The sequence below is a fragment of the Apodemus sylvaticus genome, chromosome X (genome assembly GCF_947179515.1).
Source record: "Apodemus sylvaticus chromosome X, mApoSyl1.1, whole genome shotgun sequence".
Lineage (NCBI taxonomy): Eukaryota > Metazoa > Chordata > Mammalia > Rodentia > Muridae > Apodemus > Apodemus sylvaticus.
In genome coordinates, this window is record NC_067495.1 from 127,433,415 (window position 1) to 127,459,114 (window position 25,700).

The 25,700-nt window shown below is 41.0% G+C and overlaps 1 protein-coding gene across 1 annotated transcript in view; it reads right to left on the bottom strand.

The window, feature by feature from the left end:
• The window catches only part of Aifm1 (apoptosis inducing factor mitochondria associated 1), a 39,703-nt gene that overhangs the window by 5,636 nt on the left and 8,367 nt on the right, over positions 1-25,700 (bottom strand). Inside the window, exons 3-13 of the mRNA XM_052170742.1 lie at positions 20,274-20,373; positions 17,780-17,904; positions 17,525-17,655; positions 14,822-14,912; positions 6,169-6,253; positions 5,311-5,387; positions 4,384-4,492; positions 3,079-3,186; positions 2,634-2,722; positions 1,901-2,041; positions 63-205 (exon numbers count right to left, since the gene is read on the bottom strand). Of these exons, the coding sequence (XP_052026702.1) occupies positions 63-205; positions 1,901-2,041; positions 2,634-2,722; positions 3,079-3,186; positions 4,384-4,492; positions 5,311-5,387; positions 6,169-6,253; positions 14,822-14,912; positions 17,525-17,655; positions 17,780-17,904; positions 20,274-20,373 (1,199 nt within the window). The remainder of the gene's footprint in view (positions 1-62; positions 206-1,900; positions 2,042-2,633; positions 2,723-3,078; positions 3,187-4,383; positions 4,493-5,310; positions 5,388-6,168; positions 6,254-14,821; positions 14,913-17,524; positions 17,656-17,779; positions 17,905-20,273; positions 20,374-25,700) is intronic.

The following is a 25,700-nucleotide window of genomic DNA, read 5'->3' on the forward strand; positions in this document are numbered from 1 at the left end:
TATTTTGAGCTCATTAATACAGAGTTCTAAGCAGTTATGTCCCCAAGAAAGAAAACTCTTACCAGAACATTGACTGATGCCAGTATGGCTTAGCAGCTCCAGTCATATTTTCTCCAGCTAGTCTTCCACTCACGACAGCGTGATCATGGTGCTCTACTCGCCTTCGACCCAACTTTATATCATAGAAGCACGCAGCATCTCCTGCCTTCAGAAACAAATTATGGAAACAATGTATTAAAAAAAAAAAACCAAGTTAAACGCAGAATATAAATTTTGAGCCCCAAAGGACCTTGCAATGTTAATATTTTCTATCTATAAGCTAGACTTATTTATAAAAAAGTGTGGTTCCATTTTTAAAGAGAACAAACTACCCTAAATCTTCTTTCCTTCATGTATGCCTATTTCTCCCCATTTTGTTGTTATAGCAGATAGGCTACTTAATAATGGAGTATTAAAGAATATTCTTTTCATTGTTTTAGAGACAGGGTCTCTATATAGCCTAGGCTGGCCTCAAACTAATGATTTTCCTGTCTCAGCCTCCCTAGTGCTGGGATCATAAGATTTCATTACCACATTTACCCCAGAATACTCTTTTCCCTATGTGGAAAGCAGTTTTCAGATGTAACTACCTGTTGTCTAGAGATCTTTCCTAAGAAATTTTTTTTCACTAGTTAGTAGTTGGTCACTCTGGAGTTTTTATTATTTTCAAAAGCTGGGTTCTTGTATATGGGCTGGTGAAATAAAAGTGGCATGAGCCTTTCCTACAGGAAATGTAGACCCAAGAACAGGAAAGATACAGCATTGTTCTTAACGACAAGGCAATATAAACAAGTACTGTGCCTTAGGAGAGGTAGATTCAACAAGCTAAGTGCTTGAGAGAACCCTCAGTTAGCGGTGAACAGGGCCAGCTTCATGCAGGATGTGGTATTTGAGCTCTCCAACTCTTGTTCATTTTTTATAGATATTCAGACTCCCCCAAAGCAACCTAAAAATCCAGTAAGTGAACAACGGCAAAGTCAACTATGAAGTCCATTTAATAGGATATTCTGTAATTATTAAATTGTTTACAGAGTCCAAACAAGTCTGAAAACACTTACTTTTATAAGGTTAAGTGAAGAATAGCAAAATACAAATGTTTATATATAGTAGGTTCATCTCAACCACATAAAATGAAGGGGGAAAACCCTTATGTTCAAGAAAACAAAGGGAAGGAAATAAACTAAAACATTTCTGGTTGCTATAGATGACTGACCTCCTTTTCTCTTTCTTGTCTGTATTTTCTACAATGAATACATAGTACAATAGGGAAAAAAATTCCCAGACATTGGAGGAGGAAAATATCCCTTCCCAGCACCTATGGCTTTAGTTACAGAATTCATAACCAAACAATACGTTGCAGTGTTCTAGCAAGGGGGAAGTTACCTCATAGTTTCTACATATGAAAGTCTTGGTTTTGTCATAATAGGTTTTAAAAATAGCTGCAAATAGTACTCAAGGAAAATGAAAACAGAATGACTTTCCTTTCTGGAACACATTGGGAAAGTGCTTCTCCCTACATTCTCTGGACTATGAGCTATGGGAACAGGAGGTATGTCTGAAAGCTGGAACTGCAGAATTGTTAAGAGTTCTATTCCCATAGTAATACACACTGCCCTTGTCACTCTGCTGTAGCTTGCGGATGGGGCCATACGTGTTCTTCTAAGTGTCAAGCACTTGACAGGTTTCTAGTGTTTCTTCGTGGCCATCAAACCCTTTGACTCTATTTGGTTAAGCTATTACTGAACTGGGTTTGCTTGCTTCCTTACTTCTCTTCTTTCCTACTGAGCTGTAGCACTTGGCCAGCGTCACCTACAGGCTCTAGGAGCAATGAATCACACTGGGTTATGCTGTACACACTTACCACCCAGATGTTAGAACGTGCTTGGAGCTCTGCATTTACCCGGAAGCCACCAAAATCTGAATCTATTTCCAGTCCACCAGTCTTGGCCAACTCAACATTGGGCTCTAGGCCCACCGCTGTCACTATGTGGTCAGTTTCTACCTGAAAGGAAAAAGTGATTTGGTCAATTAGCAGCTTTCTCTGATGCTCCTTCACATCACAATGTTCTATCACATCATTAAAAATCAGACTTTCAAAGAGGTAACGGCCTCAGGAGCCCAATAACTCAGGCTTTTTCTATAAGGGTCTGGGGTGTAGCTCAGTGGTAGATGCTTTTGTAGCATGTGGGGAATTGCTGTCCAAAACAAAGAAAAAAGAAAAATAAGGAAAATAGTATAGAGCTTCAAAAATAATCATAGGTTAAGTTACTTTGAGTAAAGAGACTTTAAGCTCTCCTTTTATAAGAACTCCCAAGCCCCATACATAGTCCAATATCACTTGAACAGAAATCTGCTACCCTAGGAAGGACTACAGACTAACACAGTCGGGAAGAGGCCAAGGGAAAATAGTTCACATTGTGTCCACTCTAGTTTTCATCAGTCTATTTTAACAGAGGGATGGCTAATTCCAAGAATTGGCAGATGTTAATGGTGGCTGCTAAGAGAACAAATCAATGACGTCAAGTAAAGGACTGACTAAGGGAGTGGGAAGGAAGGCCTGGAGGCCTGCCGGTACTCTGTCTCTTCCTCCTTACCTTCCTTCCATCCTTCAGCTTAATGAGTAACTTGCCGCCACTGACTCCGACTGACTGGACAATCGCATTGGGCATCACTCTCACTCCCTCTGTAAAGGAAAGAGACCCAGACTCAACTCAGAAGCCTGGGACCTCTGGGAAGAGGAAGAAGGCTGGCTGGAGGCCTCCCGTGTGGTGAAAATCAGTCATCCTCAGATGCAGGCAGTTTTGAGGAACCAACAAGAACCTACACACACAGTCCAGTCCATTTTTAGCATGTCTGGGAATGTGGTGCCTCAGATTCTGAATGCTTGTGACCTTGTCTGATTGAGCAACAGTGAAACATTTCCTCTGCCAGGTGTCAGGAATTATGTCAAGAGAGTTCCCCCTCCCCCACCCCCACCAAAAGCTAACTTTGCTTTCAGTTACTCTTAAAAGAAAGAGCAGCTATGGACAGTCTTTCTACCTCGTCTGACTTTTTCCATGGTCCAGTTGCTGAGGTATTCAGGAAGGATCTTCCCCATATTTCCTTTCTCAGGGAAGAGCTGAATCACTTCTATGCCCGAGGCTTGAGCTGGGAAGGAAAAGGGGAAGTAGTTATAGAAGAAGGCAAAAGCCAATCCCAGGAAGACAGGAGGGGGGGGGGCAAAGGAGAGTCAGTCAATCTGGAGGCCACCGCTTCTGCCTGTGGGGCACTAGGGCAAGGCCACCTTAATCCAAAGGCAAACACAGAGGTGTCAGAAGTTCTGTCCCTGGATTAAGGTACCAACTGTTAATGTAGTCATGTGGTCACCTGAGGCTTACATAAGGGCTTTTCAAGCTCTGAATAGGAAGCACTCTCCTAAGAAGATATCCAGACTTTAGCATGTGTATCCACATAATCCCACTCCCATCCCCACCAAAGAAACAAATAAATATAATTTAAGAGAGAAACATAGTGGCTATGAAATATTCAAAGCAGACCATAGACCTATTTGTCTGGGAACCATCATATTCCATATAGTCCTTTAGTCTCCATGGACCTTTTCACCTTACTAGCCCACTTCTTTAAATACTTGATTTCTAAAAAGTCTTGGCAGAGAAGGTACAAGAAAGGAAAGGAAGCCCTACTGTAAAGTTATTTAGGTAACAATTTTCTGGTCACTGAAGGACCGCTCTTAAGTGCTTTGGTTTTTTTTTTTTTTTTTTTTTTGTCAACTTGGCAAAAGCTGGAGTTATATGGGAAGAGGAACCTCAATTGAGAAAATGATATCTCAAGTATTTAGCTTTTTATTCTATAAAATTCTTTTTAGGGGGAGAAGTGGGATGAGAGGTTTGGTTTGTAATCCCAAACTAGCCTTCAACTCACTATACAAGCCAGTTGAAAATCTAATTCAAGCTGGGCAGTGGTGGTGCAAGCCCGTAATCCCAGCACTCTGGGAGGCAGAGGCAGGCGGATTTCTGAGTTTGAGGCCAGCCTGGTCTACAGAGTTAGTTCCAGGACAGCCAGGGCTACACAGAGAAACCCTGTCTCAAAAAATCCAAATCCAAAAAACAAAAAAACAAAAAAAAAAAGAAAGAAAGAAAGAAAGAAAATCTAATTCAAAATCTTCCTGTTTCTATCTCCTAATTTCTGGAATTATAAGCATGTTCAAACATGCCTGGACTCATTTTATAAACACCGATCAGACTCAAACTCCTGGCAAATATATTTCTGGAATTTGTGACAGTTCACCAAGATATGTGATATATGACTAGAGAAAGAAAGTTGAGGACAGTTCTCAATACTCACACTTTCTGCCAAGAGCACAGGCCAGTTCACTCCCAAGGAAGCCTCCACCAATAACTGTAATTGACTTGACTTCCCGTGAGATCTTCTCCAAGGCTCTAAAATCTCCAATCTGCAGGATCATACCAGTTTAGTCCATGATTTCCCAAAGGGGCACAAGATAATAATCCCAGAAAATATTTTCCTCTAAATTAACTGCAACAGGCATTTGCACATAATATTTTGTATAAAGTGGCTCAATTATATGCTATTAATGTGAGTATCTTTCTCTTGTTACATTCCTTCTAGCAACAGTGGTTGTCAACTGCTATCAGTTTTTCTCCCTAGTCCAAGGTGAATGTATGGCAGTATGCAGACACACTTTGGCTGCCAGGACAAGTCGCTCCTAGTCTCTAGTGGAGAAGCCAGTGATGCTGCCAACATCCTACAAAGCAAAAGGTGACCTCCCACACAAAGAATTATTCAGTGTAACAATCAAGAACATAAAAGACAATACAAACTCCATCCAGTATCCCTAAGTGTAGACAAAAAATTCCAGCAAGGCATAAAGTGAAGAAGCAAACAATCTCCTTTCCTTTGTCTTTGTATACTCAACCTTTTACACCAAAGACTTCACAAAGCACTTGTAATGAAAAATGCCAAGAGACCACAAGGAGTTCTGGTGGATCAAACGTGAGAGTAAACAACTGTGGAAGGGCAATGAGAACTCTGGCAAGCAATGGAAACCAAATGTAGTTTTCTCCTAGAAGCATAGAACACTTGAGTGAAGTATCTGCAGTACAAGAAGTGCCTTGCTCTGAAGCCAGATGGCAAGTCTGGAGAAGAGCTATAAAGAGAACTTGGATCTCAATTGGAGGGAGCACTTGGGGGCCACAAAAAGTATGTCACCTCTTCAAAACAACACACACACAAGCCCACTAAAGCAATTACCTTTCTAAAAAGTGTTGTTCTACTCTTCACCTCTGCTCCAGCTCTATCGATGGCAGACAGACTTCTCGGAGTGCCTCCTGGAAATAATAGGAAAGAAAAGTCCTTTAGCCTGATATGCAGGAGCTAGCCCAAATAACCCCTAAAGGTAGAAGCTCTCTACTTTGATTGTGGCTAAGTGTGCTTGGTATCAGAGCAATAGTGGTAGGGGTTGCTGTGGCTGCTGCTGCTGCTGCTAATACTACCATGGAATGACTAGCAGATCAGGCGGTTTGCCTCACAGCAGACTTCTTATCAATCTCCTTTAAGAAGGAGAGCTGAGTCTCCTTTTAGGGGACCTTGCCTAAATGACTAGCCAAGTCAGAAAGGCTTACTTCCTTTTTCCATGTTGTGTGTTCGTCTCTCTGTTAATTTTCTGAGACAGGCTGTTACTAAGTAGATAAGGTTGGCCAGAAACTCACAAAGCTAACAGCCACTTCTTCTTTTAATAAACTTTACTATAAAAATTGCAAATAAATAAAACATCATATACTGAAATTAACTAGATATCTATATTAGAGATTCTGGACATCAGTTTTTTTTTGTTTGTTTGTTTGTTTGATTGTTTTCAAGACAGGGTGTCTCTGTGTAGCCCTGGCTGTCCTGGAACTCACTCTGTAGACCAGGCTGGCCTTGAACTCACAGAAATCTGCCTGCCTCTGCCTCCCAAGTGCTGGGATTAAAGGCATGTGCTACCACTGCCCGGTAACATCGGTTTTCTTAAGAAAAATAAATTACAGTATCTTTTCAAGAGAAGGGTAGTCTCTAAAACGTGAATAAGCTACCATAGCAGAGCAGACAGCCAGCTCCAGAAATACTCACCCGTTGCAATCAAGCACTTTTCAAAGGTAATCTGAGAGCCATCATTAAGTTTCACCATGTTGTCTCTTACATCCAGATGTACTACCTGGTATAGTTGCATACATACACACAAGAGGTAGACATGAGTAAGTTATGAAAAACTACTGTGATATAATATCCATCTTTTAAAAGTGTACAATTGCCGGGTGGTGGCGGCACACACCTGTAATCCCAGCACTCTGGGAGGCAGAGGCAGGTGGATTTCTGAGTTCAAGGCCAGCCTGGTCTACAGAGTGAGTTCCAGGACAGCCAGGGCTACACAGAGAAACCCTGTCTCAAAAAAAAAAAAAAAAAAAAAAAAAAAAACCAAACCCAAAAAGGGTACAATTGATTGGTTTTTAGCCTATTCACCATTATCTAACTGTAGAATATTTCATGCCCACCAAATTAAAAAAAAAAAAAGCCTCCAAACCTATGTTGTCACATCAATGAGAAGAACTAGTTTTTGACCAAAACCATCCTTACGAAATTGTTTCCAAGTAATTATTGGGTTTTTTTTTTAGGAGGGGAGGTTAAGACAGGGTTTCTCTGTATAACAGCCCTGGCTGTCCTGGAACTTACTCTTTAGACCTGGCTGGCCTTGAATTCAAAAGGGTCTACCTGCCTCTGCCTCCTGAGTGCTGAGATTAAAGATGGGTGTCACGACTGCCCTGCCTAAGTAATTATCGGGACCATAGCTTTTGGGACCCAATTTCTTCAAGCAATCAAGATTAGCATCAGCTGGATTCCCAAACGCCCATTCTGATTTACTGAAGTGGACAATGGAGGAAGTCTTTTCTGCCCTGCCATTAGAACCCTTATTTCTTTGCTAACAACTCTTACACATTCCGAACATGTCTGCAGAATCTTTCTCCAACTTCTAGTCTTCACTGACACTCAGCTATCCCTCAGGGATGTTACACTTAGTGATATCACAAGTCCAGGAAGAGGAAGGTGTTCTAGAGTCTTGTACATTCATCTTCCTCTGACTGGCATCTGTCTGCACATCCTTAAATCACTGTTGGAAAAACACTTCCTGCCACTGCTCCTTATCTCTAAGGACCTTGGAATTTGGGTATTTTCCTCTGTGCCACACCAGACTCTTGTTATCTCCTAAACTACTATTTCCATTTCAAATATCTTACCACAATTTTCACTCAGGCTCATTGTTTATTTGTTTGTTTGCAATAGGGTCCCATTATACAGCCTGTCTAGCCTGGAACTTGCTATATATACCACGCTTGCCTCAAACTCTCAGAAATCCACCTGCTTCTGCCTCTTGAGCACTGGGATTAAGGCACACACCACTACATGAATACACAAGCCTAGCTTCATTGCTTTCTTAATCCCCATTGTTACATCAGTTTTTGTTCTGTTTGTTTGCTGCAGTGTGGAGAATGTGCCTGGGGCTTTGTGTATGTTTAGGCAAGCAGTGTACCATGAAGCCACATCCTCAGCCCAGCCTCACTGTCATCCAATTTTCTGATCGGCTGACAGTTCCATTCCAAACAATTTGGACCAATGGTAGACCATTCAAATGGCTCTTTTGGCAATACTATTAATCCCCTTGTCTTCACTAGGGTTAAGAGCTTGAGTCTGAAAGATTAGTTTGCATTATCTCCTCTATTATTGCTAGCTGTGAGACCATCCCATCAAGAAATACCTGTTAAACATCTATGGTGCTTTAGAGAAATTTCTAAGTGCAGGGGACACAGTGATGAGAAAGACATTATTTCTGTCTTTGGAGTATATTAAGACCAAAGTAGCAATTTAACAAACACCAACAGTAGTAAGGAGTGTCAAATCTGATAGACATGGGGCAGGGCAGGTGGCACTAGAAACATGGGGGGGGGGATGGGAGGATGGGGGGGATGGGGGCATTCGAGTCAGGTTGAGTTGGGTAAAGCTTTCTAGAGGCAACAGCATTGATGAGCTCCTTTAGTCTCCTTTGCTTTGTCCTTGGTAAGCTCTCTCTTCAATACAACCTGACAATTCAACATCTAGACTATTCTTTCAGACAACCAACTCCCCCCCCCCCCTGATAACCACCTTACATCCTGTCTTATGAAATCCAGTGAGGCCATTAGATGTGCTTGCAACACAAGCATGAGTACAGTGGTAATGCATCTCTAACCCAGTGCTGGGGAGACAAGAGACAGGCATACCACAGAGGTTCTTTAGCCAATCTAAAGGAATTAGTGAGCTCCAGGTTTAGTGAGAAACGCTGTCTCAAAAAATAATATGGCAAGCAATAGCTAAGACACTCAATGTCAATACCTAGACTCCACATGTGCATATGCATACAGTGGTACCTCCACATACACATGCACACACATATATACACCATGTACAAACATGAACACAAACTGATCAAGAAATACCTGTTAAACATCTATGGTGCTTTAGAGAAATTTCTAAGTGCAGGGGACACAGTGATGAGAAAGACATTATTTCTGTCTTTGGAGTATATTAAGACCAAAGTAGCAATTTAACAAACACCAACAGTAGTAAGGAGTGTCAAATCTGATAGACATGGGGCAGGGCAGGTGGCACTAGAAACATGGGGGGGGGGATGGGAGGATGGGGGGGATGGGGGCATTCGAGTCAGGTTGAGTTGGGTAAAGCTTTCTAGAGGCAACAGCATTGATGAGCTCCTTTAGTCTCCTTTGCTTTGTCCTTGGTAAGCTCTCTCTTCAATACAACCTGACAATTCAACATCTAGACTATTCTTTCAGACAACCAACTCCCCCCCCCCCCCTGATAACCACCTTACATCCTGTCTTATGAAATCCAGTGAGGCCATTAGATGTGCTTGCAACACAAGCATGAGTACAGTGGTAATGCATCTCTAACCCAGTGCTGGGGAGACAAGAGACAGGCATACCACAGAGGTTCTTTAGCCAATCTAAAGGAATTAGTGAGCTCCAGGTTTAGTGAGAAACGCTGTCTCAAAAAATAATATGGCAAGCAATAGCTAAGACACTCAATGTCAATACCTAGACTCCACATGTGCATATGCATACAGTGGTACCTCCACATACACATGCACACACATATATACACCATGTACAAACATGAACACAAACTGATCCCTACCTTTACTTCCTTTTTTGCAGCTATTGTATAAGGGGACCTTTCTATTCCTTTGTGTCTCACCATTTTATTTTCTTTCAGAATCTTTACCTGGTCCATTCATTCCTCTACCCTGTCCTGCAGTCTTAGATCTCAGTCTATTATTATATCCAGTAAGATCAATCTTTGATTCTATGTCTTCTTCAAACTTTTGTCCAATTGCCATCTCTACTTATTTAAACTTTTAATTTAGAATCTTCAAAAAAGAAAATACCTACTCACCAACCATTATTTTATTTATTTACTTTTACTGTACTGAAATTGAACCCAGAATCTTGTGCATGCCATGTAAGCTCTCTACCACTAAGCTACACTAAATTTTTAAGATATGAGATCAGTCTTTTGCCCAGATAGGTCTACAATAGACTATACTGCATCTCAGACTGTAGCAGTCTTCCTGACTCAGTTTCCAAAATACTGGTAATAAAGACTGTAACCTATCATGTCCGAATTTTATTTAAACTTGCGTGTGTGTGTTTTCATGTCTGCATGTGCTCATTCGTGTAGTAGACAAAAGATAAACTTTGGTATTGTTTCTCAAGCCCTTCCCTGTCTACCTTTTTTTTTGAGACCAGATCTCATATTGGAGGCCTAGAACTCACCAAATGAGCTAAGGTGGCTGGCCAGCAAGCCCCAGAAATCCACCTGTCTCTGCCTTCCCAGCACTGGGATTACAACATGCTCTACCACCTCTGCATTTGTTGTACATAGGTTCTGGGTATTGAACTCAGGTCCTCAAGCATCTTACCCCTCTATATCATTTAAATTTACTGAAAGAATAGTGTAGGGGCTATGGAGATAGCTCAGTGAGTAAAGCACTTGCTATATAAGCATGAGGAACAGAGCTTGGACCGCCAATATCCACATAAAAAAGATAGTAGTTGTAGCCACCCACTTGTAATCCCAGTGTTAGCAAAGTGCAGACAGGATCTCCAGGGTGAGCCATCGAGCAGACTAGCAGAACCAGTAAGCCATCTGTTCAACAAGAAACTCTGGTGCAGTAAACAGGGTAGAGAGAGGTTCCTCTGGACTCTACGTGCATGTGCACACACAATGTCAACATGAATATACACATGCAAAAAACTAAAGGGTAGTTTAACTCTGCATTGTTATCTAAACCACCAGAAGGGGACACCCTATAGCTCTTTCCTTACCAAGTTCCTTGGCAATAGTAAAACTGTGCCAATAGGCACATAGGCAATAGGAAAACATGTTTTCCTTCTTCCAAATACCTAAAACCTTGGCTCTTACCCTAGGTTTCTGGTACTTCCCTCTAAGTTATTTTCTATTGTTTTTGTTGTTATTTGAGGCAGGGTCTCATTGTGTAGCCTTAGCTGGCCTGGCACTCTCTATGTAGACCAAGCTGTTCTCAAACTTGCAGATATCTACCTACCTCTGCATCCCAGGTGCTGCAATTAAAGGCATCCACCATTATGCCTGGTGTCCAAACAGATTTTTATCTTTCCCTATCTTTCCCCTTAAACTGGATCTTACTCTTAAAATCTTTTTCTGAGCTGCGGGGTGGTGTTGGTGGTGGCACTATTACCTACTGTCACACAGAATTAGAGGCTTTGTCTTTTTGCTCTTCATCTCCCACCTTTAATCCATCTTCAAACCATAGGGACATTTGCCTTCTAAGTGCTCCTCAAGCATGGCCCTCCCTCTGATCAAGTACTCTCCTCCATGCTGGGCATCTAACGCAGTGCTACACAAGAAGCAATACATTATTAGGAACTTGGGCTCTGGTTAGAATTTCTTGGTCCACCTCTCTAGTCAGATAGCCTGGGTTTATACTGTCTCTCATTTATTAGTGATACTAAGTTTAGGACAGTTACTTAAAATTTCTTTATTAAAAATTTTCTCTATGAAATGGAATTTCTACATTGTAAGATTACTATAAGGACAAAAGGACTATAAGATTACTATAAGGACTGTCCTTAACTGTAAGAGATAATAAACATAAAGCATTTTAAAAACTTTGCTTATGAGATTCCAACAGGAGCCGGACAGTGGTGGCGCACATCTTTAATCCCAGCACTCTGGGAGGCAGAGGCAGGTGGATTTCTGAGTTTGAGGCCAGCCTGGTCTACAGAGTAAGTTCTAGGACAGCCAGGGTTATACAGCGAAACCCTGTCTCAAAAACCACAAAAAAAAAAAAAAAAAAAAAAAAAAAAACCTAACCTAAGAAAAAGATTCCAACAAGAAGGCTGGGAATATATTGGGAATATAGTTCAGCTAGTAGAATGTGTGACCAGCATGCAGGAGGCCCTTGGTTCAATCCCCACTAATGTAAAAAGGAGTTCAGAGCCATTTTGGGCTGCGGATATTGCTCAGTGTACAGAGTGCTTGCTTGTTATGCATAAAGCCCTGAATTTGATCTCTAGCACTGAATAAACCAGGTGTGGTGGTACGTGTCTATAAACCCCCACATCTGGGAGGTGGAGGCTTGGACACGGAGGAAAGAGGACCAGAGTTCAAAGTCATCCTTGGCTACATAATGAATTCAGCACCACTCTGTGCTACATAAGAACCCATCATTAAAAGACTCTAATTCTGTGTGACAGTGGGTAATGTTGCCACCACCACCACTAGCCCGCAGCTCAGAAAAAGACTTTAAGAGTAAGATCCAGTTTAAGGGAGGGTGGCTGGAGAAATGGCTCAGTGGTTAAAAGCATTGACTGCTCTTCCAGAGGTCCTGAGTTCAATTCCCAGCAACCACATGGTGACTCACAGCCATCTGTAATGAGATCCAATGCCCTCTGCTGGTGTGTCTGAAGACAGTAAAAACAAGGTGAAAATAGGTACTATGTGTTAGCCCTTACAGTCCTCATCTTTATGGTCATCGCCAGCCACCCTATCCTAATGCCAACTATCCTAATTTTTTGCCTAAATTATTACAATCATTTTTGAAATAATCTATCTCTACTTTTAAATTTTACTTCATAGCTAGGCAATGGTGGAATGTACCTTTAATCTCAGCACTCAGGAAGCTAAGGCAGGTGGATCTCTGAGTTCAAGGCCAGCTTGGTCTGCCAAGCGATTTCAAGTACAGCTAAGGCTAAACAAAGAAACTGTGTCTCAAAAAGCGTTATTTTTAAATTTATATGGATGGGTGTTCTGTCTGCATGTATGTAGGTGCACCATGTATGTATGCCTGGATTGTTGGGAGACACAATGTGGATGCCTCGAATTGAACTTAGTTTGTTAGGCGTAGCCACTGTCCTTAACTGCTGAGCCATTTCTCTGGACCCTCCATCTCCAGCTGTATTCCCCTGAAATCCATCATGTCATAGTCAACAGTAATATGTAAAGTTCAATTCAAGTATTTATGTCTTTGTCCAAGTGTCACCAGCTCCCCAGTGCATATAAACTTCAAGTTCTCCTACATGGCAAAAAAGTTCGCCATAACCAATCCCTAGTAAAAGTTCTCAGTTTTGCCTCTTGCTACTTCCTAACGAATATTTTTAAAAAAAATTCTTCTTGTATGCACACCTTTAATACCAGCACTTGGAAGGCAGAGGAGGTAGATCTCTGTCAGTTCAAAGCCAGCCTGGTCTACATAGCAGGTTCCATGACAGCCAGGGCTACACAGAGAGACCCTGTTGAAATCTACCCTTCCAAAAAAAAAAAACAAAACAAAAACAAACAACAACAACAAAAAAAAAAACCTGGACAACAACAACGTAAAAAAAAAAAACTTCTTACATTTATTTTCTAATCTATCAATTCTTTTGTCAAGTTAGGGACCAAACCCTGCTAGACAACTATTGCACCCTAAGCTATATCCCCAGTCCCTCAGCAGGGTTTCTGTTTTATCATAGCTAGCTGCTTGTTTTCCCTGGACTAAGTGTGCTTTTCTGTCCTGCTGGGCACCTGCTTATGATGTTACTTCTTCCCTCAAATGGTACTCTCCTGAGTGTTCTTGGCTCCTATGTAGTCTATGTCTCTTCATTCTTTAATATTTTCTACTCTAGGGCTAGGGAGATGGCTCAGTAGGTGAGAACACTTGCTATATGAACATGACGGCATGAGCTACAATCCTTGAGACATGTAAAAATGCCAGGCATAGCAGTGTATAAATCTGTAAACCCAGCACTGAGAAGAGACAGAAACAGGAGGAAAACTGTAGCTTGCAGGCCACCAGTCTAGCCTCAGGTTCACTAAGAGACCCTGTTCAAAAGGAGTATACCAGGCAGGGTAATAGAGTGGGACACATGACTCCTTATGCTATACCCACACATACCATACTCACACATATACACACACCAAGAAACAGACAAGTTTGCTCTTGCTCAGGACCTCAGTTCATTTCCCAGAACCCACATGACGGCCCATAACCATTTATAACTCTAGCTCCAAGGGATCCAAGATCGTCTTCTAACTTTTGAGGGCACCAGGCACACAGATGGTATGTGTACACACACACACACACACACACACACACACACACACACACACACACACACACACAGGGACAACCACTCATAGACACAAAATTAAATAAAACTAAAAAGCATATTGTAGTAAGATTTTAGGTCTATAAGATTTTTCTACAGGAAACATTCCTTGCATTCATCACTGCACTGCACACTCTTCCTCCTCCTAGCTCCCAGCACACACATCTCCTAGCCATCTCTGAGATGTGATTAGCTGTCTGTGCCCCTGCTGGTTCCTGTTCTCCCTTAGGGAACGGGCTCCTGTTTCACAGCCTAGGCATTTGCCATGCCATCTCACTCCCAGCTTAGGCACCTTCTGCAGTTCTATTATGGAAGAAGTGGTCCCAGGTGAGTGCCCCGTTCTGTGCTCCTCATCCCTTTTACCCTCTATGTCTCTTCATTCTTTAATATTTTCTACTCTAGGGCTAGGGAGATGGCTCAGTAGGTGAGAACACTTGCTATATGAACATGACGGCATGAGCTACAATCCTTGAGACATGTAAAAATGCCATCCCCTCTACTAAAACACTGATGTTAGTTTACAAACATGGTCTACTGCTTCCCATTAATAAAACCAAAGGACAATACAACAAATAAAACAAGGCAAAGCCTTCCTGGGACCCCACAGGCATCCTCCAATAACTGCTCTCCTTACTTAGGCAACCACCTTGGCAAAGTCTGACAGTATTTTCCATGTTGTGTTTTGATTGAAGTCTTGCATTATGCTACAAATTTGGTCTAAACTCTTGTCATCAGCAATAGGGGAGAAATGTAAAAAAGACAACAGGAAGGAGGAAAATGCAGAAGCACAAAAAAGTGGCAAGAGCTTGTAGAATTCTAGTATCTGACAGTGGGACTTTCCCTGGCAAAGCCTAGGTAACTTCTTACTCTAGGCTTGGGTATGGGCTTTCCCTAGACAGACACACTAAACAGTACTAACCCTAAAATGCTTTGGCTTTTCCTTGATGAACTACAATGGGAGAGGAAACATGGGTTGAAATGGAAAAGCACACTTGCCAGTTGGTAACTACATTGAGCCCCAAAGAGAAAGTAGCCTACAAGCTCACCTTCTTCCCAGTGAGGACAGCCACACCACCATTCTCAATATGAGGCAGGTCCTGCGCAGAGACATAGAAAGAAGGTGGCTGGAAATATATGCTGTATGGGAAAGAGGAGAAAATTATAAGCATCTGGAACTGCTATAGGTAAAATGATGTCCATCAAGAAAAATCAATTCAGGCACATTTTTTTCAGAGTAAGTCTCTAGCCACTAGAGCTTGGTAGTAACTTGCTTACTGAGAAGGATTATAGATGAATGAGTCTCAATTGGTTATTGTAGCCCCAAAGACATTTGGCAATTTCTGGAGACATTTTGGATTGCAACTTAAAAGGGGATGCTATTGTATCTGGTAGCTAGAAAGAAGGATGTGTACGACACAGGACCGCCCTTACCTCCAAAATAAATGATGTTGCCTCAAATAGCAATCAATGATGCAGAAGCATGAAACTAAGCTCTAGATACACCAGCCATTTCAAACTAAGAACAAGGTCATTCAAGGAGCTGGAATTCACATATTGACCCCCATTAATTTTTCAGAATGGTGCTGCTGGTCAATGAAGCTCCTAGATGAATCTGTCTGAAACAATTCAGCTGCTGTGTTGGCATGCATCTAGAGTCTCGACTACTCAGGAAGAACCAAGAATATTGCTTGAACCCAGTAGTTTGGGTCTAGCCAGGGCAAAAATTAGAGAACACAAAGTTTAAAAAAGTAAGTAAATAATTATATGTTAAGCAGAGATAACTGAGTTAAAAGTATGCATTCTGTTTGAAAATAGAACACGATAGTAAAGATAAGGGAGGCAAATACATCTTGGTGTTTAAATTTTTTTTAGATTTACTGGCTGGAGAGATGGCTCAGCAGTTAAGAACATTGACTGTTCTTCCAAAGGTCATGAGTTCAAACCCCAGCTCCCACATGGTGGCTCACAACCATCTGTAATGAGATCTGATGCCCTCTTCTGGTGTCTGAAGACAGCTACAGTGTACTTACATATAATAAATAAATAAATCTTAAAAAAAAAAAAGAAACTAAAAAAAAAACAAAAACCGTGCAGTGGTGCACACCTTTAATTCCAGCACTTGGGAGGCAGAGGCAGGTGGATTTCTGAGTTCGAGGCCAGCCTGGTCTACAGAGTGAGTTCCAGGACAGCCAGGGCTACACAGAGAAACCCTCTCTCAAAAGCCAAAAACCAAAAACCAAAAAAAAAAAAAAAAAAGATTTATTTATGTTTGTGGATGCTTTTCCCCTGCATGCCTGTCTGTGCTTCTAAGGGTCACAAAAGGGTGTCCTATCCCCTAAAACTGGAGTTATAGATGGTTGCAAAACTACCTCGTGACTGCTGAAAATCAAACATGGGTCCTCTACAAAAGAAAAAAAAAATACTCTAAAATGCTGACTCATCTCTCTGGCTCAGGTTTGTAAACTTTTAGTTCAACATCAGAGAGAAAAACACCAGAGCCCCAAGAACAGTACAGGAAAGACCTAAGGAGTCATTTAGAAGAAAAATGCTTCTGGGTCTATAGCTCCCAGACTTGGGGTTTTTGTTTGCTTGTTCTGTATCTTTGAGACAGAGGCTGTTACTTGTGTTACTCAGAGGCTAGTCTTGAACTCCTGATTGTCTTGCCTCATCCTCTCAGTGCTAGGTTTCAGGCATGCACCATCATACCCACCTAGCTCCAAGTGTCAACTGTGCATACATTCTGACAATAAGGCTCTTCATTATAGTCTTCCCACTTTACCCCCACAATGCCATTAATGGCCTAGGGAGACAGCTCAGTTAGTGGTTGCTGTAGAAGCCTAAAGACCAAGTTTTAGGCCCAGAACCCACATACAGAAGCAGGCATGGTGACATGCACCTCTAATCCCAACACTGTGGAAGCAAGGGCAGGAAATCCTTGATGCTCACTGGCTAGCCAGCCTAATCTATTTAGTTGAGTCCCAGACCAGTGAGAGACCCTGTATCAAAAAAAAATGGTAGTTGGCACTTGATGAATGATGCCAAAAGCTTACACACACACACACACACACACACACACACACACACACACACACACACACACGCATGCATATGAACACATACATCTGAGCACTGCTGCAAGCTCCTTTAATACCCTCCACCCACGCCGCCATTGGTCCCAAGAAAGTATCTATTCTAAACAGCAGCTCTTGATTGACTGGCATTATTTGTACCAGCAATCCTTGCTCTGTTGGCCAGTCCTCAATTAAGTTCTCCTGCAGGAGAAGCTTTTGCAGCTGCACGGCCCCCAGCATTCACATAGAGGCAGCCCTGCCGTTCCTGCTGTACATATACATACCCCAAAATATGTTAGAGTGCCAAAAATTAGTTTCACTTGCTTTTTATATATGACATGTCTAGGTATTTATAAAGAACTGACGATACCAACTAAGCTAATCTCTAACAGATAAATCTAACCTAAAGATCCTAGAAATAGGAACCCTAATACTTCACAGTAGGAAGTGAACTAGTAGGAACCCAGCATTAAACTGCTGACTGAAAGCAGTTTGGGGAATAGAAGTTAGAATGTTCTTTGTGGCCTGTTGCCTCTGAGCCTGATCAAGTATACACAATAGCAGACTCCCATGTACAGCCTTCCAATTTATCATCCATGGTCAGTGACAAAATCCTAACCTGCTCCCCATGCTCGGCTGAAAATTATGGTCAGTCCCATTTTACATAAGGAAACGCACCTCCTCTCTTTTCCATTCCACTGTCTGAACTGCAATGTCTTTGTGACATTTGGATCATCCGAAAACCATAGTTCTTTTGAAAGAGGAGGTCGCATGTATGGCAGTTCAGGGTCTTCAGATACAATCAGGACCTGTAGACACACAATGATACTTATCAGAGCTGAGTAATTTAAAAGGAAAATGCCAAAGCATTCACACTGGCTAAGTGCTTGCACACTATACCCTCTACACCAAGCAAAATAACATGCACCTTACCCTGGCCCCAGGATCCCGAGCCCGGATAGATCTGGCTGCTGCAAAAGCAGCAGTACCTCCTCCAATCAGCAGGAAAGGGACGTGGCTTGGTACCCTGATTTGAGGACCTGAGCCTCCCTCCTCAGCTGTAAAAGACAGAACAGACAGAGTAAGTCTTCTAAAGGCTCTGGTGACTCCTCAGCACTATTTCATCTCAGTCCCTTACATAAAATAAAACAGCATGCCTATACTAATCAAAAACTCATAGAGATTAAGTCATAACTCAGTGGTAGAAAATTTACCTATCACGTCCAAGATTCTGGGTTTGATTGCCAAAAATGAAAAGAAAGAAGACAAGGAAAAAAAAAAAAACCCAATCTTCATAACATTACAGTGGAAGGGCAAAAGCAAGTATTCCTTTCATTTTACCAGTAGCAAAAACATTTTAAGAGGATGAATGAATTGCAATGTCTTTCATTCATTAGGTCTATACTGGCTCTAGGGCCTACCTTAAATATTAGTCTTTTCCTTATCACCCCCCCCCCAATTTTAAGATAAGGTCTCACTATGTAGCCCAGACTCACCTCATCTTCCCATATGTTGGGATTAAAAATATACACTATCACACCTGGCTATTTATTTCTCAAATATATTAGAAAATATATATTAAAAGGCTTCTGCCAGGGCTGGAGAGATGTCTCAGCAGTTAAGAGCACTGACTGCTCTTCCGAAGGTCCTGAGTGCAAATCCCAGCCACCAAATGGTGGCTCACAACCATCCGTAATGAGATCTGATGCCATCTTCTGGAGTTTGTGAAGAGAGCTACAGTGTACTTACATACAATAAGTGAATAAATCTTAAAAAAAAAAAGGTCTCTGTGCTTCTTATTAGTTTTCTACTGACCACCAGGAAAATATCAAGTTCAGTTGCATCTTTTGTTAGCAATAAAAGGGAAATCCCTAGGAAGTCAATTGGGGATTATTATACAATGTTCATGAAGAAGGAGGCATTATTGAAAAAAGCAATACAAACCACCTACCCAGATTATAGGCCTAATTAAAGGATTAAAATATTCCTCTTTGAAAATCCAAGTGAATCAAATAGAAGTCTAGAGCTTTGTGCTATAGGAAAACATATTTATAACAACTCAAAATTCTGGATTCAAGGGAATTAATGTGACTGAAAAGGTTAGTCATTGGAAAAATGGCTTTCTAGTAGTTTTTTTCAAACTTATATCAGCTTACCTTCAAAATTCTTGACCTAGAATTGTTCCTGTCTAAAAGAAATGCAGGGACAAAAATGGAGCAGAGAGCTGGGTGGTGGTGGCGCACGCCTGTAATCCCAGCACTCTGGGAGGCAGAGGCAGGCGGATTTCTGGGTTCGAGGCCAACCTAGTCTACAGAGTGAGTTCCAGGACAGCCAGGGCTATACAGAAAAACCCTGTCTCAGGCTGGAGAGATGGCTCAGTGGTTAAGAACACTGACTGCTCATCCAAAGGTCCTGAGTTCAATTCCCAGCAACCACATGGTGGCTCATAAGCATCTACAATGAGATCTGATGCCCTCGTCTGGTGTGTCTAAAGATAATTACAGTGTACTTACACATAATAATAAATAAATTATTAAAAAAAGAAAAACCCTGTCTCAGAAAAAAAAAACATGGAACAGAGACTGAAGGAAAGGTCATCCAGTGACCGGCCCAACTTGGGATCCATCCCAGGGGCAGGCAAAAAACCCCAGCACTATTAATATACTATGGTATATTATTACAATATACTATATTGTGCTCACAGACAGGAGCCTAGCATGGCTGTCCTCTGAGAGGCTCTACCAGCAGCTGACTGAGACAGATGCAGATACTCACAGCTAACCATTGGAGGGAGTCAGGGACCCCTATGGAAGAATTATGGGAAGGACTGAAGGAGTTGAAGGGGATGGCAGCTCCATAGGAAGAACAGTGTCAACTAACCTGGACCCTGGGAGCTCCCAGAAACTAAGTCAAAACCCAAGGAGCATGCACAGGCTGGTCCGTGGCCCCAGGCACATATGTAGCAGAAGACTGCCTTGTCGAGCCTCAGTGTAAGAGGATGTGCCTAATCCTGTAGAGATTGATGATGTTCCAAGGAAGGGGGATGGGAGTGGGGGGTGAGGTTGGGGGGAAAGCACCTTCTCAGAGGCAAAGGGGAGGGGGAGTGTGAAGAAGTCTTGGAGGGGTGAACAAGAAGGTGGGTAACATTTAGAATATAAATAAATAAAACAATTAAAAAAAAGAAATCTAACATGAAAAAAAAAGGACAGGTACCCACAATAATTAATTTTACTCTCTAGCCTAAAATGCTAAGCAAATACTTTAGGAAATTGCTCCCTGTTGTGAGGTAAAACCATTGTTTCTAGAAACTCACAATCTCACACTCTTATACTTCAACAAGATATTAACAAGTCATAGCACCTCAGCCTTAATCACTTTCCCTTATTTAATCTCAAGACACACAGAAGAGACATAGGAGAATCCTTACCAGAGGCCATGGCCCTTCTCTGCTTCTCTTCTGGTGACAGTCCTAATCCCATCACTCTTTCATTGTATCTTTTTTGGTCTTCTTTTATAGTCTTGTAGGCCTGTAGACCCAAACATGGAGAAAGTTTATTTCATGACACACCTATCTCATACTATAAGCTAATATCAGTTTAATTAAATGAGAAGCTTTTGTCTACATTGAGGTTAGTTCCTTTATGCTAAATCTACTAAGGCCAATTTTCCTTTTTCTGTACTAGGGATGGAACCCAGAGCTTCATGCATTCTAATCAAGCACTCTACCACTGAACTTAAACCCCAGCCCAAAATTCTTTGGCAGGAAATAAAACTATTTAGTGTACACATATTTAATGAGAAAGTAGATCAAAATAAGATCCTCAGTAAGAAACTGTCTTGATACTAAGTTCAGAAAGTAGAACTAAAGGAAATGTAATGTTAGTAAGTATAGAAATGGCTAAACAATGGGAAGGGCTTTTGGACTATGTCAGGTACTAGCTGTAAAGTCATCCTACATGGGCCTAGGTAGAAACAGAAAATATATCTTGGTGGTAGATGTTTAAGAATTTTCCAGAGATTGGGATGTGTAGTTAGGTGTATACTATCTTTAAAATGTAAGTCATCTTTCCAGTAATAGTTTTTACTTTTCCTAAATTAAGGGGGGGGTAGAAATCTCACTTAAAACAGTATAAATTAATAATTATCAAGGGTCAAACACCATCTTCACTAAATTGTTTTATTTCAAGCATACTCTTTCGCCTATACTTTCAAATTAAGGAAGGATATTTTAGTTTTTTTTTTTTTTTGGTTTTTTGGATTTGGTTTATTCCAGACAGGGTTTCTCTGTGTAGTCCTGGCTGTCCTGGAACTCACTCTGTAGACCAGGCTAGCCTCAAACTCAGAAATCTGCTTGCCTCTGCCTCCCAGAGTGTTGGGATTCCAGGCATGCGCCACCACCGCCCGGCTGATATTTTATTATTATGACTAGTTTCTATAACATTGTTAGTGACTTTTAACTTAGTTTAAAAATACTTAGAAGTTGGAGACTACCTATGGCCTTTTGCATATCAGGCTATTGAGCTATATTCCCTAGTCCTAATTAGAAACTTTCAAAAAAGTAATGACATCTTTAATCCCAGCACTTTGGTGGCAGAGGCATGCGGATTTCTGTGAATTGAAGGACAACCTGGTCTACATAATTAGTTCTAGGCTAGTAAGACTACATAGCGAGGCCTTAATCTCAAAAGTAAATTCATTCATTCATTCATTTAAGAAATAGGGTCTGGTAGTGGTGGCACACATCTTTAATCTTAGTATTCAGGAGGCAGAGGCAGGGACATCTCTGAGCTCAAAGCCAGCCTGGTCTACAGATCGAGCCCCAGGAAAGCCATGGCTGCATAGAGAGACCCTGATGACATCCCACCCCCAATAAATAAACTGTGCTCACATGGAGAGGGTCACCCCAATGGTCTAGGCTGTTCTACACTTCCTGATGCTTCCCACATGGGAAGAGTGGTGCAGGGAAAGGGCTAAATCAAGGTTACACGTGGATGCACATCAGCTTTTATGCTCAATGTTCCTTTTTTTGGTTTTCCTAGACAGGGTGTCTCTCTGTAGCCCTGGGTGTCCTGGAACTTACTCTGTAGACCAGGCTGGCCTCGATCTCAGAAATCCTCTTGCCTCTGCCTTCCAAGTGCTGGGATTAAAGGCGTGCGCCACCACCGCCCGGTGCTCAATGTTCTAAAATTAAAGTTAGCTTACATACACGCTAACTAGTTCTATTCCCTAAAAGGTTTCCATATTCCTAGTTTACACAGATTTCCAATTAGGGGGCAAATATATGCTGGCTAAGAAATACTACAAATTTATGAAAAATATTAGTAGAGACAACCTTTCTTAACAAATGGGTTGCAAGATAAACTGCAATTCTTTTTTATTACTTATTTCTATTTCAAGTGCATTGGTATTTTGCCTCCAATATGTGTATGAGGGTGTGAGTTACAGACAGTTTTGAGCTGCTATGTGGTTGCTGGGAATTGAATCTGGGTCCTCTGGAAGAGCAGCCAATGTCTTAACTGTTGACCTATCTCTCTAACCCCCCTAAACTGCATTTCTTACTACACATCCTGGGAAAGTGTTTTTCAATGCCAATGGGAAAAAGAGGGCCAGGACAATAGAGAACACTTAATGTAGGAATTATTGAAGGATTAATTATAGTCAAATTAAAAACCTTTCTTCATATGAAAAAAGTTGTGGAAAGGATATTAAGGACTGAATTCTTCAAATCATATTTTGAAGCCCTAACTGCCAAAATGACAGTATCCAGAGACAGGAATGGTGACAATTTTGATCGAGCTTTTACAAAAAGAGGAAGAGACATCAGCACTATCTAATTCAATTTTTAACATGCCTTGACCCCATGTGAGGAGAGAGTAATGTGGATGGCTGGCCACATACTCACCATGAAGAAAACCTTCATGGGAAATTTAACCTTGTCTGATTTTCCAGCTTTCAGAATTGAAAAAAATTAATGCTTGTAGGCCAAACCATTTTGTGGTATTTGGCTACGACAGTCTGAGAAACAAATATAGCACTACATTATTTTTATTGCATTTGTTTGCATTTTTCCATGTGTATACTCACATGAGTGCCAGTGTGTACCTGGAGGTCAGAGGACCACTTTACAGAATCCTGTTTCTTACTCTCCATCTCCATCGCTCGAGGGATTGAACTCAGGTGTCAGGCATGGCCACAGGCATTTTACCCCCTGACCATCTCATCAGCCCTGAACCTTATGGAATTTGCATCTATAGAAATCTCACCAACTCTGGAAACTGATTTTAAATTAAGTTTCTCCTATGATTAATATGAATTTTAGAGAAAAAAATGAAGCCACTTGATAGCAAGGTTTCAACTATTTAAAACCTGAAACACAAGTATATAGACTAGTTTGATAAATGTAGACAAAAGCTTATCATTTAACCTGGAGCCATTATAATAGGCATATTACAACCAGTGTTTGGATAAACACAGAAGGCAATGAAGCATTTAATTGAATGACTTGAGAGAAATTTGTGTTTCATAGATATTTTTAAGACAGGAGAAAGCATCAGTAGCTGGCCCATCTTGTGATCTGGCATCAAGAATATCTGCATGGTTAACTCTGTGAGGGTCATCTAACTCTGGTCAGCAACACAAACCAGAGGTTTAACAGATTCAAATCATTATTAACATATCTAATGCAGACACTTTAAAATTACTTTTAAATAAATGGGGTAGAAGAGATATGAAAAACATGAAGTGGAAAAGTTAAGGCTCAGAAGGTAGAACACCTCATCAATGAAAGGTGTTCAAGATATCACCCTACACAAATGCTTCAGCCACTTGTTTGACCAAATTAGAGGTAACAAAAGGGACACTGCCAAGTGAATTTAGTTTGAAGTAGACTGTGGGTGGTTTGGGAAAATATTCCGACCTCTATGGCTTTGAGCACCTCCTCAGAAGCATTCAATAAAGTGCCTTTTCACAGCAAAAGCTGAGTTGATGCTTGCCACAAAAGAGAAAAATTGCATTTTAGCTAAAATAATTCCAAGTAGATGGTGCTCAAGTTCCCTTTATTTGCTTATTCAACATTTCCTGAAACTGTCTTATTAGACATGCAGCACTAAAGCACAATATACTTCAGCAAGATGAAAATAAGCACAAATTTGAAAAAAGTTTCAAAAAGGTTGATATATTTCACTCTAAATTTATGGGTTTTGATTGATCTAGTATAATTTCAGTGGTTTGAAAAATAAGACTTGAGGACTCTTTAGTGACTGACAATGTCCCTTTGACAAATGTCTACAGAAAGCACATGCTGTGAATATTTTACGATATTCTATGAACCGAATTATTATTAGCACCATGGTCTTACCCACCCTATCCCCAAACATATTTTAGCATAAGCATCTTACATAATAAATTCCTGCCCCAGTCACTGTTGCTCCTACAATTAAGAAGTATACTAGGCTGCTGCCATCTTTCCCAGAAGCACCTGCAGACGCTAGTGATCTAGAAGGGGGTCCTAGGAGATGACACTGCACAACTGTAGGTAAACATACGGCCAAGAAGGAGACAAAAAAAATAGAGACAGCACTAAGTATTAATGAATGGACATTTAATGCAAATGCAGAGAAGCATTTTGGTTACTGTGCTAAAAAAAATGAAAAAGAACAAAATTTAAAAGCTGCTCCAGGATTGGAGAATATCTCTCTTGTCAAAATGTGTTATCAAGCAGAAGTTTTGCCATATCTTGCTCTGTTCTTACAACTGGGAGGAGCTGGCTGCTCTTTTGTGCACTCTGGAGTCGGGTTAAGGTGTGAGGATATGTGCCAGGCGGTAGTGGCACACGCCTGTAATCCCAGCACTTGGGAGGCGGAGGCAGAGGCAGGCAGATTTCTAAGTTCGAGGCCAGCCTGGTCTATAGAGTGAGTTCCAGGACAGCCAGGGCTATACAGAGAAACCCTGTCTCAAAAAAAAAAAAAATCCAAAAAAAAAAAAAATCCAAAAAAAGAAAAAAAAGAAAAGAAAAAGAAAGAAAGTATGAGGATATGGATAACTTCAAATAATTTTCAATGCCCCCCCCCACCTATTGCCAGAGGAACAAAAATAATTTTACTATTATCAGCAGAGAAAGACCTAAGACTGTGGTGGCATCCAACCTTTTGTTCTTAGTGTGCAAAGCAAACAACTTTCTTTGATCAAGATGTCCGCAGACATCATGAAAGTAAGTTCAGTCAACCTTACCACAAACTCTGCCAAGTTAAAAGAAAAATCACTCACAGAATACATTCTCTGTGACCTGCTAGGATGATTAGGACATTTAAGGATATGTACTTGTGCTAACAGTGTGAAGCAATTACGCTCCCCAAATGCCATTCTACAACTGGAAATACTAGGCCCATTTCTCTAATTTAGTCTTTGAGTAGGATCCAATGATTTAGATTTCCTTTTAGGAATGCTTAGTATTTTTTTGAAAGCTGTTTATTTAAACTCTCAATCTCAAAATAAAAACTTTTAAAAATTGACAAATTAAAATCAAATATTGTGCTTAGGAGCTGCAGTGAGTTTTTACTTTGTTCACAGGTTACTTCATCACAATCAAGAGAACAAGCGCAATTCTGTGGGTTAGTCAAGTCTAAGGCAACACAGCAGTTTTCATGCAAAGAATAAGAAGACAAGTTAAAAGAGCAAAGATCAGTCAACGTGAGAGTAAATATCAGTCATCCCCACAAGGGCTCCCACACACACTTTAAAGAAGGTCTTTGGAACTTTTCCTACAGGAGAAAGCAGAATTAGTAGCAAAAGTCTTAAAGCAGAGTACCGAGTCGCTCAACGGGAGCTGTCTGGCAGTTTCCTACACAAGCTGCTT